At 41.8% G+C, this 13,465-nt stretch overlaps 2 protein-coding genes across 3 annotated transcripts in view; both read right to left on the minus strand.

Annotated features, from left to right (window-relative positions):
- Window positions 1–4,786: 4,786 nt before the first annotated feature.
- On the minus strand, window positions 4,787–10,631 carry LOC119220459 (voltage-dependent calcium channel gamma-5 subunit-like). Its single transcript, XM_037476508.2, has 6 exons — window positions 10,386–10,631; window positions 8,634–8,847; window positions 6,570–6,656; window positions 5,979–6,119; window positions 5,738–5,883; window positions 4,787–5,059 (listed from the first exon to the last, which is right to left on the minus strand). Exons 2-6 carry the CDS (start codon window positions 8,827–8,829, stop codon window positions 4,799–4,801), a joined length of 831 nt encoding a protein of 276 aa, XP_037332405.2. The 5' UTR covers window positions 8,830–8,847; window positions 10,386–10,631; the 3' UTR covers window positions 4,787–4,798.
- A 664-nt stretch (window positions 10,632–11,295) lies between these two features.
- prkcab (protein kinase C, alpha, b) overlaps window positions 11,296–13,465 on the minus strand; it is a 75,526-nt gene continuing 73,356 nt past the window's right edge. For both annotated transcript variants that reach the window (XM_037476035.2, XM_037476034.2), the window contains one exon: window positions 11,296–13,392. In XM_037476035.2, coding sequence (XP_037331932.1) covers window positions 13,228–13,392 — 165 coding nt within the window. In that variant the 3' untranslated portion in view covers window positions 11,296–13,227. The remainder of the gene's footprint in view (window positions 13,393–13,465) is intronic.

The following is a 13,465-nucleotide window of genomic DNA, read 5'->3' on the forward strand; positions in this document are numbered from 1 at the left end:
ACGGTAGATTACTGTGAAATGAAAGGCGATGGAAAACATGTTGTCCTTGAGAGGACTGGAGAGAAGATGCAACGAGTGGGGAGAGAGCGCCTTCCACTGGATCCCTTCGTTTTAATATAACATCTTAATGTATGAATACAACACACATACTTTTAGTCAAGATGGATTAGAGAAGATGAAGCTTTGTAGACTTAGTTTTTCTTAAATTTGTTAAGGCCAACATTTTCCTGCAAAACTCCCATCAAAAATATATAATAACCCAAAATACACTCCAGTTTATTTTGTACACATTTATATCCTTACACATCTAATTAAAGCACTTTTCCATAATATTTACTTCTGTGGTGTTAAGATTTTGTTTTTTAATGCGGTGCCTCTTATGAACTCAAAAGCGATTTCATTTAAACCTTTTTGGACAACGCAGACTGAAGTGATCATGTGATTGATGAGCGTGATATTTCACTTGCAGTGTTGAGCAAACAACACTCAGATAGTTTTGATGGTGAATAATGCGTCTAGTGTAGCTAACTGCTAACTGACTCAATAACTGCAACAAATAAACCTACGATGTTTGTGATGAAGCAATTACAAAAACACTATATATCCACAAAAATACAGATGAAAAAAATTACCAGTTTATACACTGAGGATTTGCCTGAACATCATGTTTAATAAAAACAACTCGGGGCTTAACTGGATCAAATAAAGATAAGAAAATTACTTTTAAATACTATTTATAATATATAATATATATATATAATATTTTTATTCTGTTTAACTTTAAATACAGATGTCAGTCTCACAAAGTACTCAGATTTTCTGGTTTCATACACAAATACATTGCCCCCCAGTGGATAAATGTAGAATCATTCTGCTATATTTTATTACAGACCTTTACATCACCTCATAAACACATATGTATATATATATTAGGGCTGGGACTTTAGCGCGTTAATTACGATTAATTAATTACAATGTGAATTAAGATGAATTAATTACACAAAAAATAACACATTAAACATTTTTTACACATTTTTACACTTATTTTTTGCACTGCGGAACGTTTCTCACTGGATGAGTTTCGGAGGACCGATTATACTGGAGCACCAACTAGCGTTCATGACTTCAGACAACAACAAACCACAGTGAACATGAACGAAGAAGCTGACGAGACCGTGTCGGGTGGCCCCGTGAATGGGAAATCTTATTATAATAAACACACGGATGGAAGCGTCGATAAGAGCGTGGTTGTGTGCAAGCTGTGCAACAAGGAATTCACATCGAGCCTCAAGTATCACCTCAACGCAAAACAATTAGCAGCTAGCGTGGACGTTAGCCCGACCCGAGTACAAGGACCCACACCCAACCTACACTGCACCAGATGACTGGTTTAAGGACCAGGGTAACTAAGTCCACTTCTGAAAAAATAACCAATGTTCTGAATGTACTTGAAAGCATTGGTCTACTTAAAAAAAAACCTAGTTTACAGAAGGTCTACTTACCTATAGGCTACCTGAATTTCTGGAAGTACTATATTTCTAAGTATGCTATTTTTACACTTGTCTGCTGGAATTGGTTGAACAAAAATAAAAATCCATGTGAAAAAAATTACTTCTCACTGTTCTCAGGTCAAATATTTATGCAATTAAAATGCAATTAATTTTGATAAATTAATTAGATTCATATTTTTAATCGAGTCCCGGCCCTAATAATATATATATATATATTGACCTTACATATATTTGTTTATAATAATTTTTTACCTATTATTTAAAAAAATCTTTTCTTTTTTGACCCTACATACATTTTTGACTTTTTTCACAATATTTTTTTCCCATGATATGACTGGAATGATCTTAGATGGAGCAACCTACACGTCCCTGTCACTAATGCCAAATGCCCCAAATTTCTGTACTTTAAACCTTATCTGGGTTCAACCCTCAAGGGACATGGTGGCTCTTCCTAAATCCTTTTTTAGTTTTGGGTGACTGACATTTATAAAAAATCATAAAGGGATATTGCCCCAGAGACGGATTGGTGCATCTTGGAGGATCAGCCATGCTATTCATCCTTCCTGCATTGGTAAAGGCACAAGTGAGTTGAATTTGAATGTAACAGAGAATTGGAGGGGTGATGCACTAAAAAGGGTAAACAAATCTACACCCTGTGCCAGACTGTCAGTTTAAGGTTGTCCACAAGATGCCCTGAAGTAGACAAACATGTGATTGTCTTGAAAAATGCCCTCAGAGGCTGTAATAAGTTTCATGTCAGTGTGACTACTGAATGAGACACATCTGCTCACCTTTACTGACTCATCCGGCCTTCTCTCCCGTCAAAAAGGTGGAACCCTATAGGCTATGTAGCATGGCTAATAAGTGATAAAAGCTTAATTAGCAATTAACATCAAATTTAGTCAATTCATCATCATTCAAAAGATTCTTCATCATTCTTGACAATGCCATCATAACTCAAGTGAACGCGCCTTGTGTTTCTGCATAACCCCCAGGGTTCATTTCTCTGAAACAACCAGTGGAGACAATGCCCCCACAACTACCTCCACAGTAGTGCGCTCAAGACTTGGCAGGAGCGGGATTTGAACCCACTGGCTGCACTTACAGAGGCTTTCGGCTCCTTCTTGCACCCCTACACTACCAGTCCTGGTCACATTTTGGCAACTTTGATTATCCTATTTGACCTTGAGCATGTGAGTTAAACCTCAAAACTCTTTTTAAATGCTATTTCCACATCTGGGCTTGAACCCACAACCTTCAAGTGCAGGGGGTTATGTCAGCAGCTCTTCCGATGTGCTACTTCACCACACACTAATAAGCCCTTTGTTTGTTGTATTTAACCTTGAGATTGCTACTCAAACCTGAAGTAAAGCCAAAGGCTCAAACCCAAAACCTTCAAATGCAGTGCAGGCTTGTGGCAGCAGCTCTTCCGCTGTGCTAATTCATCACACACTAACCAATCCTCTGTTTGTTGTATTTAACCTTGAGATTGCTACTCAAACCTGAAGTAAAGCCAAAGGCTCAAGCCCAAGCTTGAACCCACAACCTTCAAATGCAGTGCAGGCTTGTGGCAGCAGCTCTTCCACTGTGCTAATTCATCACACACTAACCAATTCTCTGTTTGTTGTATTTAACCTTGAGATTGCTACTCAAACCTGAAGTAAAGCCAAAGGCTCAAACCCAAGAGTGGGCTTGAACCCACAACCTACAGGGTAAGGACAGCAGCTCCTCAGCTCTTGTGCTGCACTACCTCACAATGCACAAATTACATTTTTGTTTCTCGTATTTAACCTTGAGACTGCTACTCAAACCTCAAAACTCTTTCAAAGCAGAAGTGATGTATGCATGAAGGGGCGTGAACCCACAACCTCAGACAGCAGGTTGGAGCCTGCAGCCCTTCAGTTGTTCCCTTGGGCTATTCAAGCACATGCCTCATTGTGTCCGTTTCTCATATTAGACCTTGGAATTGTTTACTAAACCTCAAAACTCTTTCAAAGTTTACAGTTTGAAGCCCTGACTGCAACCAAAGCCTCCTTCTGAGAGAGCAGGTTTGAACTGAGGATCCTCCACACTTCAGCCTTCCTGCTATCTCCCTGCACTGTTCCACCACACACCTGTTGATGCTTTTGAATCCAACCTCAATTCTCATAGATTCTCAGGCTGGAATCCACAACACAACACACTTGTCTGCTGGAATTGGTTGAACAAAAATAAAAATCCATGTGAAAAAAATTACTTCTCACTGTTCTCAGGTCAAATATTTATGCAATTAAAATGCGATTAATTTCGATTAATTCATTACAAAGCCTCTAATTAATTAGATTCATATTTTTAATTGAGTCCCGGCCCTAATATATATATATATATATATATATATATATATATATATATATATATATATATATATATATATATATATATATATATATATAGTATATATATATACATACATATATGTACACACACAAGTATATACATATACATAAAACTATATATGTATATATAATTACATATAAACAGATGCATCTGTATATGTACACAAACAGTTGAATGTCCAACAGCTGTACATATTATATACAAACATCTATAAAGCTATAGAAGCTAACATTTCATCATGTCTTAGTGCCGTGTGTTAAGATGTCAGAGACTAAACAGAATCTCCACATAAGATGCGAAGCAACATGCAAACAAACGAAACACTTCAGCAGGCTGGAGGCTTGTTGCTGGGACTTATGGAGCGCCACCTGCTGTCTGATGGCAGCTTCATTGCATCACACGTGACGATCTTTGCCTGCAGGAGAAACAGTTGGCCTAACGTTGGTTTTGGGGGGTAGATCTCTTTTGTGGTGTGACTTCATACATGGATTCTGCCACAGGACATAAATGGACCTTAAGCAGAAGGAGCATTAATGTATTGCAAAATGAGGAAGCAGACGTGTCCACAAGAAGAAAACAGATGCAGGGAAAAACACAACAATACAGAACATTGTTTTCAAGTTCAGGTAATCTAATATATACCAAACAGATATTTGAATAATATATTGTATTGGATTGGATTATGTTCTATTTCTTCTAAAAATCGACAGACTCCGTTTTTCTGACCCTACGGAACAGCCATGAGGGGCTCAGCTGCACACATCCCCCTCCTGCAAAACCGCAGACTTACAACCAAACAACTTGAGTTGTATATTTTCCTTAAAAGAAAACTCCCGAGGCCCCCGTGGGGCCTTTATGATCCAGTTGTCCTTCGGCAACCTCCAGGTGACCTCTGCCCCCCCCCCCCCCCCTCAGCAGGGCGAAGAGGAGACTTGGCGGTAGTCGGGGCATTTGAGGAGAGCAGGGTAGCCGGCGCTCATCTGGAGAGAAGCTTCGCTCGAGATGTTGGAGGGACTTCGCCCACGCGACCAGACCTGCGGGTGGAGGAACTGGCCCGAGTGGTCGGAGCAGTTGCTGAGGCGAGGCCGGTAGAAGCTCGGGTGGCGAGGCTGGTAAGCCTCCTCGGCCGAGTAGCGCTTCATGAACAGGTACACGGACATGACGCCTGCGCTCTGCAGAAGGACACGAAGGACGAAGAGAGAAAAATAGGGGCTTTCAAATGAAACGGAAATGGATTTAGGAAATATTAAAATTTTGAAAAGCATTAAAACAGTGGTTCGGATGTGTTTGGGATGGTTTCAGTTTGGTCTTCAAAGTAACTACCCAAAGTGCTACACAGCATAAACCGGAGGTTGTTATTTATATATTAGATCATATATTATTAGATATTACTTCTACGTGTCAAATGATGTTTCAGTTTCCACGTGCGACCACTGGAGGGCAGTAAACCCTCATGATTCATGTCATCCATTTACTCAAATAATGTTACCTGTACCTCCCTGTCGTTTTAATTGTCATTCTGTGATTCTTCTTTCATGGTGTTTTTTTTCCTTTGTGTTCCCTTTTCTCGATCTTGTTCCAGTTCTGTATCCGCTTCAGTGAGTGTTTCATACTTCAAAGCCTACTGACAAGTTTTTTTACTTTATACTCCTCAGTGTGAATGCACATGTGACAGATCAGTTCTATTGATTGAATGAGAATGTAGGCATGTCTAAATAAAAGGATGCACTGTAGAAAAAAAAATCTGGGGATTGAATGCTCAATGTCAGACATTTCTGCTTCAGTCCAATGTATCATGTGTGTCGATACATAAAATGTGTGCGTTTTATCATCTTTGGACAGTTGCTCACCTCGGTGAGCAGGAACGAGATGGCAGCGAATGCAAAGGACCAGCCGTACTTGTAGGTGAAATAGGTCTCGCTGTTCCTCGTCCTGTTCAGCATTTCATCATTGATACTGGAGATGTACAGCACCAGACCCACCACAAGGGCCAGACCTGAGCGACGGAAAACAGTTAGATGAACCCAAGGACGGGGGGGTGGCGGGGGGGGGGGACAGAAACCTCGACGAGGATAGAAGATGACAGAAGACCTGAGAGGATGGAGAAGATCCCGGACACGAACGCCAGGATGGAGCGGTGAGGCCGGACGTGGCCGATGTTGTTGAGGACGAAGCCGATGAACATGAAGAAGAGGCTGACCAGCGGGAACGGAGTAGCGGAGCGGATCATTTCTGGGGAGAGGACGAAAGCCCCAAAACGAGACAAATCTGAGATTGAGATCAGTGTGAAATGAAGGTCTGTTTGGTTGGTGAGGAAAAAGGAACAATCTATAATAATAATAATAATAAAAGGTCTAAAAGATCAAATGAAGGCAATTATCATCTGCATCTCTGCCCGATTGTTTACAATCTTGTTCCATTGAATGGCTGCAGTGGTTTATCCTTAGCTAAAGGTTTTACGCCCTGAAGGGCAGGTGAGGTGGGTTGTCTGGGAAAATGGTAATAAGTATCTGGAGGAACCACTCAAGGGTTCGGATGACTCACTCTCATCTGTCTGACTGCGTTCAAGTGATCTCCAAGCACAATATTATTCCATAAGTTCTTTGCCCTGAAAATACCTCCGCCTATTTACGGGTTCTAAAGGGGCGTGGGGTTGAGTTATTCGGCCCCGGTGTCACTCACTGAGCACATTTACTGTGGACTCTGACGTCAGCTGGACGTTCATGGGCATGATGAAGGCCACGGTGAAACAGCGACCGGACTCGTCACCTGAAAAGGAAGGACACAAAAACCCTGAGACGAAGCAGAGGCAAGGACGAGGAGAGGAAAGGTCAAAGGGCAGGGAAGGTATACTGTGGAGCTGAAGAGGGAACTGGGGGCCGGTGTGCCTGTTGGTGGGGAGGTCAGCAGAGGTCATATTAAAAGATTTAATAACCCAGTGAGGACTGATACTGCACAGTGAGGGTTCAATTCAAGATGTCAGCCAGAGACACAATAAACCAAAAATACCTTTTTTACATTGAGGGGAAATCGTTCATTATTTCGTGGACTGGACTTTTTTTCCTTTATGAGTCATTTGCAGGTTAGCTTAGCTTAGCATTACAACTGTAAACGGCGGGGGGAAAGCTAGCCAGGCTTTGTCTAGGGGCACGACTCATTTATTGCAGATGTTATATCTCTATTGATTAATCTGTTAAAATTGTTTATTTCTTATTTAGAATCAGGGATCTTCAAGAGTCTCTGTTTCCATTGCAACATAACTCCCTGAAAAATGACATTTGACCCCTGACAAATTGTTCTACATAGTCAGGAGGCACACTAAAGTACAATCGTACTGTTCCATCGCACAGGAACCGTGGCTTCAGCCAGTGCTGATCCGAGATCCTCAGATCTGTAAGAAACCCGGAGGGGAAGCGTGTGGTGGAAGATTTTGCACAGACAATCGTAAAGTAAGAAACAAAGGCTCTGAGTCAAATATGTCTTTCTCCGTTTATTTCCTTGCAAGGGAAGAAAGGTCACAACAGCTACGTGCTCTGCAGACTGTCCTGAACCTCCTTCCCCCCTAACAGAACGAGGCAGTTCTTATAACTAAGTTCAGTTATCGGTGGCATCAACAGAAACCTTGACCACCTTGTTGAGTCTCTACAGCCAGGATACTGGGGACATCTAATCCATGTAAGACACATCAGTTCTTTGACCATGGCCTCGCCCTCCTAACACTTGAAAACAAATCTGATTAAACACATATGACCTACTTTGTTTAGTCTCTAGAGCTAGGACGCTGAGGACATTTATCAGTGTGGAACACTTCAGCTCTTATACCAGGGCCTTTCCATCTCAGCACTTGATATTAATAAACTGGTTATACAAATGAAGCATTTGGAAGAGTTACATATATTTTTGCCATTTTAAGCGTGTAAAGACAGGCACAGGTGTGCCGCATGCAATCATTGGACTGATTACATTTAGCTGCCTGTCACTCGTTGAATCCTTTATGCTGAAAGCTCGACACCAGATGTGTGGATATCTTTTATCAGTTTGGACTTTTTCATCCTTGCAGCACCTTAGTTGTGATTAAGCCGTGCGGAGACGTGGTCTTCCTGCATCATTAGCACTTCCTTCATTTAATATGGATTCCTTTGGACCGTAATGTCCTTTTTTTACTCAAGTTTTCTTCCCTCTTATACGTGAGATCACATCCGACCGAGACAGCTACACAGTTATTATTATCACATTGTCACGTACAGACACCAGCTGGAGTTAACCACCAGCTAATTACGCAGCACGATAAGACGGCATCTGTCCCTGAAGACTTTGTGTGTGCGTGTGTGTGCGTGTAATGTTGCGGGACTAATTGTACACTGAATGCACCTTGTTTTACATTGTGTGATTGAAAAAGAGAAGAAACACAAACAAGCTTTCTATTGCTCTGTTTCTGTTTTCTTTGACTCTGCCACAAGTACTCCACACACTTCACAGACACACATACACATACACACACACACACACACACACACACACACACACAAGTGATTGTGTGAATGTCCTTCCGTGTGTATTTCAAAGCTGGCTGATGCGTGTGTCAGGATCATCTAGCTGCCTCTGCCACATTTAGACGCTGCATAGTGAAAATGAATCCGCTATAAGTATCTGAACCCCCCCCCCCCCCAGTGTATAGCACACGATTATCCGTCAAATGACAGGAGCACAAGAGCACCACGCGCGCCACAGGGACTCGTCACTCACCGGCCAGGAAGCAGACTCTCCAGAGGCCCGAGTGCAGCGAGGTCTTGATGGCGATGCTCTGGTTCAGCGGCATGATGACGCCCTCCTCCAGGTACAACCAGTAGTCGGTGCTGACCGCCACTCCCAGCAGCCCCAGGCCGCTGATTGCAAAGACACTGCTGAGCAATGTCAGGGCCTTCCTGCTGCATGTGCTCATGGTGACAAGAGGGGGAACCTCCAGCAGCAATTCAAAGAAATGGCAATCCGGAGGAGAAGAGAAAAAGACAGTGGATGGTTACAGGCAGGAATTGAAAGGAAGGTTGATGTGGGGACCGGCGGCGTGGTCGTAATCGTTAAGGGTACGTTTTGGTTCTTCAGGCTGAGCGGCATTGAACGTGTTGCGCGTGCACTGCTGTGAATGCAAATTCTAACCAAGACAAAATCAGAGACTGGGTTTGGACATGTTACAGCCAGGAAATTCATCAAAAGCCTTTATAAGTCAACGAGACCGATGTATGATGTCATAGTTGGACATCATCTGCAGTGACAGGTCGATGATTTCATTTCCATTCAGGACACACATGTGAACGCTCTCTGGACAGTGAAGCAGGCAGGACTCAACTAGAGGACGTAGCCTCAGGGAGAGGCTCAATTTGATGCTTCACTGAATTATGAAAAACTATTTTGGGCTCCAAAGTATATCTATTTTACCAAATAATAAAACGGCTTTCAGTTTCTTTTGAAAGGTTCACATAAATATTCCATAAAATACAATTTTCAACTTGCAGTCTCAACCTTTAAGACCTGTCTTGTTTTTATTTATTTATTTTCGTCCTTATCGTCAGTCCTTATGTGCGGTTTTATTTTTTCATTATGACCTTGTGTCACAATTATGCGATTACCTTGTATGATCCTCTGGGCCACCGGGATTCAGCAGTACTATTCCCCCTAAATACATTCTCCCAGTTAAGAAAAGGCAAGTTGGCAGAATTCCTCATTAAAATAAAAAAATATTTAATTTTATACTGTTGAAAGAGCTTCCCTTTTATATAATACAAAAGCCATCAAACTATTATTCAAGACATCATTGATGTGCAAACAGTGTGAAAAGCCGAGACACCATGATCTTAAGAAAAAGGAAGTCACGACTGCAGAGCCTTATCACTCAGATCACCTCTTCACATCTTATTGTACTTGTTTCACTGAATATATACATTTAGTGTCCAGGCCTCGCTATTCTCTATAAAAATGACCCTTCATTAAGTCAAAAGATAAATACAAAACAGTATAATTACTCACGCTTAAGATCATCTAATCCCTCAAATCAGCTGTCAATGGTCTAACTATTGCTGGATACTTTCACTGTCATTTGACCTTCTACCACCTTATTGCAGATTAGCCGCCTCTACAGTTATTTTAGTAGGATTAGGAGCGTAACGTAAAAAAAACAACACGTCAAAATCAATCCTACGTTACCATGATACTCCTCTAAAGACTGTGCATCCATGCGGTTGTACCATGACATTGTAGTAGTCTCCATCATCCTATAGTTATCGCCTGATATTCAAATAAAATACCTCAACAGAAAGAAATATTATCTTCATAAGAGCACATAGCAAGATGTATACATGCCTGGTTGATGTAGCAACCACAATAAAATCCTGAGTGACCACGATGAATATGCCAAACACACCGCCCAGTCCAACATATTAGACGCACCAGTTTGAGAAAGTCAAAATAAACAGTCAGCAAAGTGCAAACACTTGCTCTTACCTGTTTTCCTTAAGTCTCAGCGCGGTGCTTCCTGCATCTGAAGCAAATATGGTGCTGAATTGTAGATTAACACCTGCAGGCAGCGACTGCCTGCTTTGTCATTGGCGACTTGCTACGAAATGACGCGGCTCTCTGATGATTTGGTCACATCTCCCTTCAGAAAACTGCTAAGTGAAGCCGCGAGAATCTTTGAGGAGCAAGATGATGCAGCGGTGCGTCAGTGCAACACTCTCCAACCAAGAGAGAGAGCTGCTCCACTGGCTGGATAAAAATACAGAGGGGGGGTGGGTGAGGGAGCGAAAGAGAGAGAGAGAGCGATGCCTGAAGTGCTTCAGGACCACAGACAGCTCCACTGAGACCTGACAGGAATTATAAGCAAGAATGCAGATTAACTAAAATATCAAGTAATCGTAATACCTACAGGTCACATTCCTTCACAGGATCAATATCAGGGACAAGTTTCAGCGTGCTTGGCGGTGAAGAAATCTGCTCTCAGTAGCAAATGTATTTGGTAAACCTGTGCAGTCTGGTATGATTCAGCCATAACCTCTGCCTTTTAGATAATACGTTTTGATGGACACTGTAAGAGAGGTTTTGACTGCAGTAGTCTGCATTCGATTGATTAGGTATAAAGTAGCCAGTCTTTCCTCCGGGGCTGAAGATCATTTAAAAGCACACTTGTTGAAGCTTTCCACATGTAAAGACCCGAAAGTGCATCATGGAATTCATTTCAGACATGATGTATGCAAAAAACAGAACCACAATGACATACACATTAAATATTGCAGTGCAGCCCAATTTAACCCATAATCCACTTCTAATCTAATAATAATCTAATAATGCACACATTAAAATTTAAGCCGTCGTGAAAGTGACCTTCATTCCAAAATGAAACAGAGATGACTGATATTTTTCATACTTTATTTAGACACAGTATCATCATACCACACTGAACAGAGGAGCAAGGAGAATCAGGTTAACAAAAGCAGGGGCAGTGAAAGCAGACACATATAAACATCCCTGTGGCTCTGACTGTAGTGGGGCTTTACCCTGACGCGTGAATATTTCTGTCCTGTTTTTTTCTCTTCCTCTCCTCCGATTCTCAATGTGAGACATGTAAACATTCAGGTTTCTCTTGACCGTAAAAAATGTCATTTGGTCCAGATGTGACAGCTGGACGTGTGAAGTCACTAATTCCGGGGCTGAGAGTAAGTTTGGCAGTATTTATGAAACATCCTTGTTGTAGCGTTGTGTGCCTCAGTAGTAGCCGCTCCCCCCCCCAAAAAAGAATAGGATAAAAAAAAAACTACAAAATTGGCAACAGGGAACAAATAAAACAACAGAAGCATCTTAAAGATATTTGTCTTGTTCATGATTCAGCTTTGTTAGCCGAACATGTCGGGCTACGCGATGAGACGATGAGTAGAAAAGCGCACCGTGCCCGTTGGTTTGTCTCATCCTGCGCACCACAAGTGGGAGAATCGCTAAGCTCCGTGATCTCCGTGTCATGCAGGGGTCTTTTTGCATGCTTTGATCAGGCCTCGTCTCACGCATGCACACAATATACGCAGGGAGGAAAAAAAAAGAAGAAGAAAATCCTCCAACTGTACCGTTTCTGGCTTTTGAATTTGTGAAGAAGGAGGCGGCCCTGAGACGACCAAGGCAAGAGGGCGTCCAACCGTCTCACGCACAGTAGGTGCTGCATATTCGCCATGACAACGAGTAGTAGAAAATAATGGACAAAATGTGGAAGTACATATAACAAGGTTTGCTGATACCAAAGCTACCAAAGATTCAGCCATATGTATATGTATACTCTTGTTGGGGGTAAACTGAACATAGATAGGTTCAAACTGCGGTAGTAAAAGCACATTCAGTTTGTTGTATAAAATCTGCAAGTAAATTCTCTTTTTGCAACATCTCTTTGAAACATATTTACAAAAAAAAAAAAGGTTGACATATAATCGAGGGGTTTCTGCGACATAAAGAGTTGCGTCAAGCAGAACATAAGACAAGAACAAAACTTTTTGTTTTCTTTAGAATAAGACTATCCAAAACATACAACAATTATATATTAACATAGTTTATATTGTAATACTAAACTTTACAATGAAACCAGACGTGTACTGCATCCTAGAGTCTACGGCTCATACAGTCAGAAAAATAAGCATGCAACAGATATCTGCTTTGTGCATATGGTAATAGCATGTTTGTACTTAAAAACACTGTCTATTTGATCCACAGATTTCTGTCCCAATGAACTCCACCGGGGTAAAAAGGCAGAATGTGCTTCTTTTAGTCTGTGTTGAGTTTGACAAACTGGAGCTCCACATCCTATAAAGCGACACATAGAAACTGCCCCTGCTGAAGGGTTTTAGTGTCCTGGGAAGGCCAGAGGCGGGAAAAAAACATAATGAACTGCAATAGAATTGGTTTTTTCTCATCTTCTACTTTGGCACTCATGTAACAGTATACTACCTTTTTTTCTTTAGTATATAAATATAAAATACACGTGTAGCGGTTCAGAAGTAGATAAAGCCGGGACAGCGCAGAAAAATATGTCCGTTTTCGCCGTGCGTTGCAGCTCGCCGCGTGGTGAGATGGGGAACATCAACAAAATCAACCGATAGACACATTCATACACAAGAAAAAAAAAGGCTGCAGGTTTGGATAAACACAGATACTGTACATAATAAAGAATAAGAGATGCTAAGAGGGGGGGATAATGCACAAATATCAGTGCCTTGTCCTTTTCCTTCCACACCGCTCCCCTAAACCCCCGGTGCACAGATATTGACGAGTAGTAGAGCGACCACTGTTGAGGAGTCTGTGAAGGCTGCTCTCATACCACACTGTGCAGGGATGGATGGATGAACTGAGCGTTGATGTAGGAGAAGCCGGCGAACTCGCTCTGGTCGATGTTGGCGATGACTAGCTGGTCGGGGGGCGTCAGCACGGGCTGCGTACGGGTGAAGAACTTGTCAAAGTTTTCTGCTCCTTTACCGCCCTGGAAAAGATTATTATTTTTTTTAAATGTCAGATGTGGGAAGGACCGACCCTGAGACATTTCCTCCTGAGTC

Source organism: Pungitius pungitius, chromosome 12 (assembly GCF_949316345.1).
Source record: "Pungitius pungitius chromosome 12, fPunPun2.1, whole genome shotgun sequence".
Lineage (NCBI taxonomy): Eukaryota > Metazoa > Chordata > Actinopteri > Perciformes > Gasterosteidae > Pungitius > Pungitius pungitius.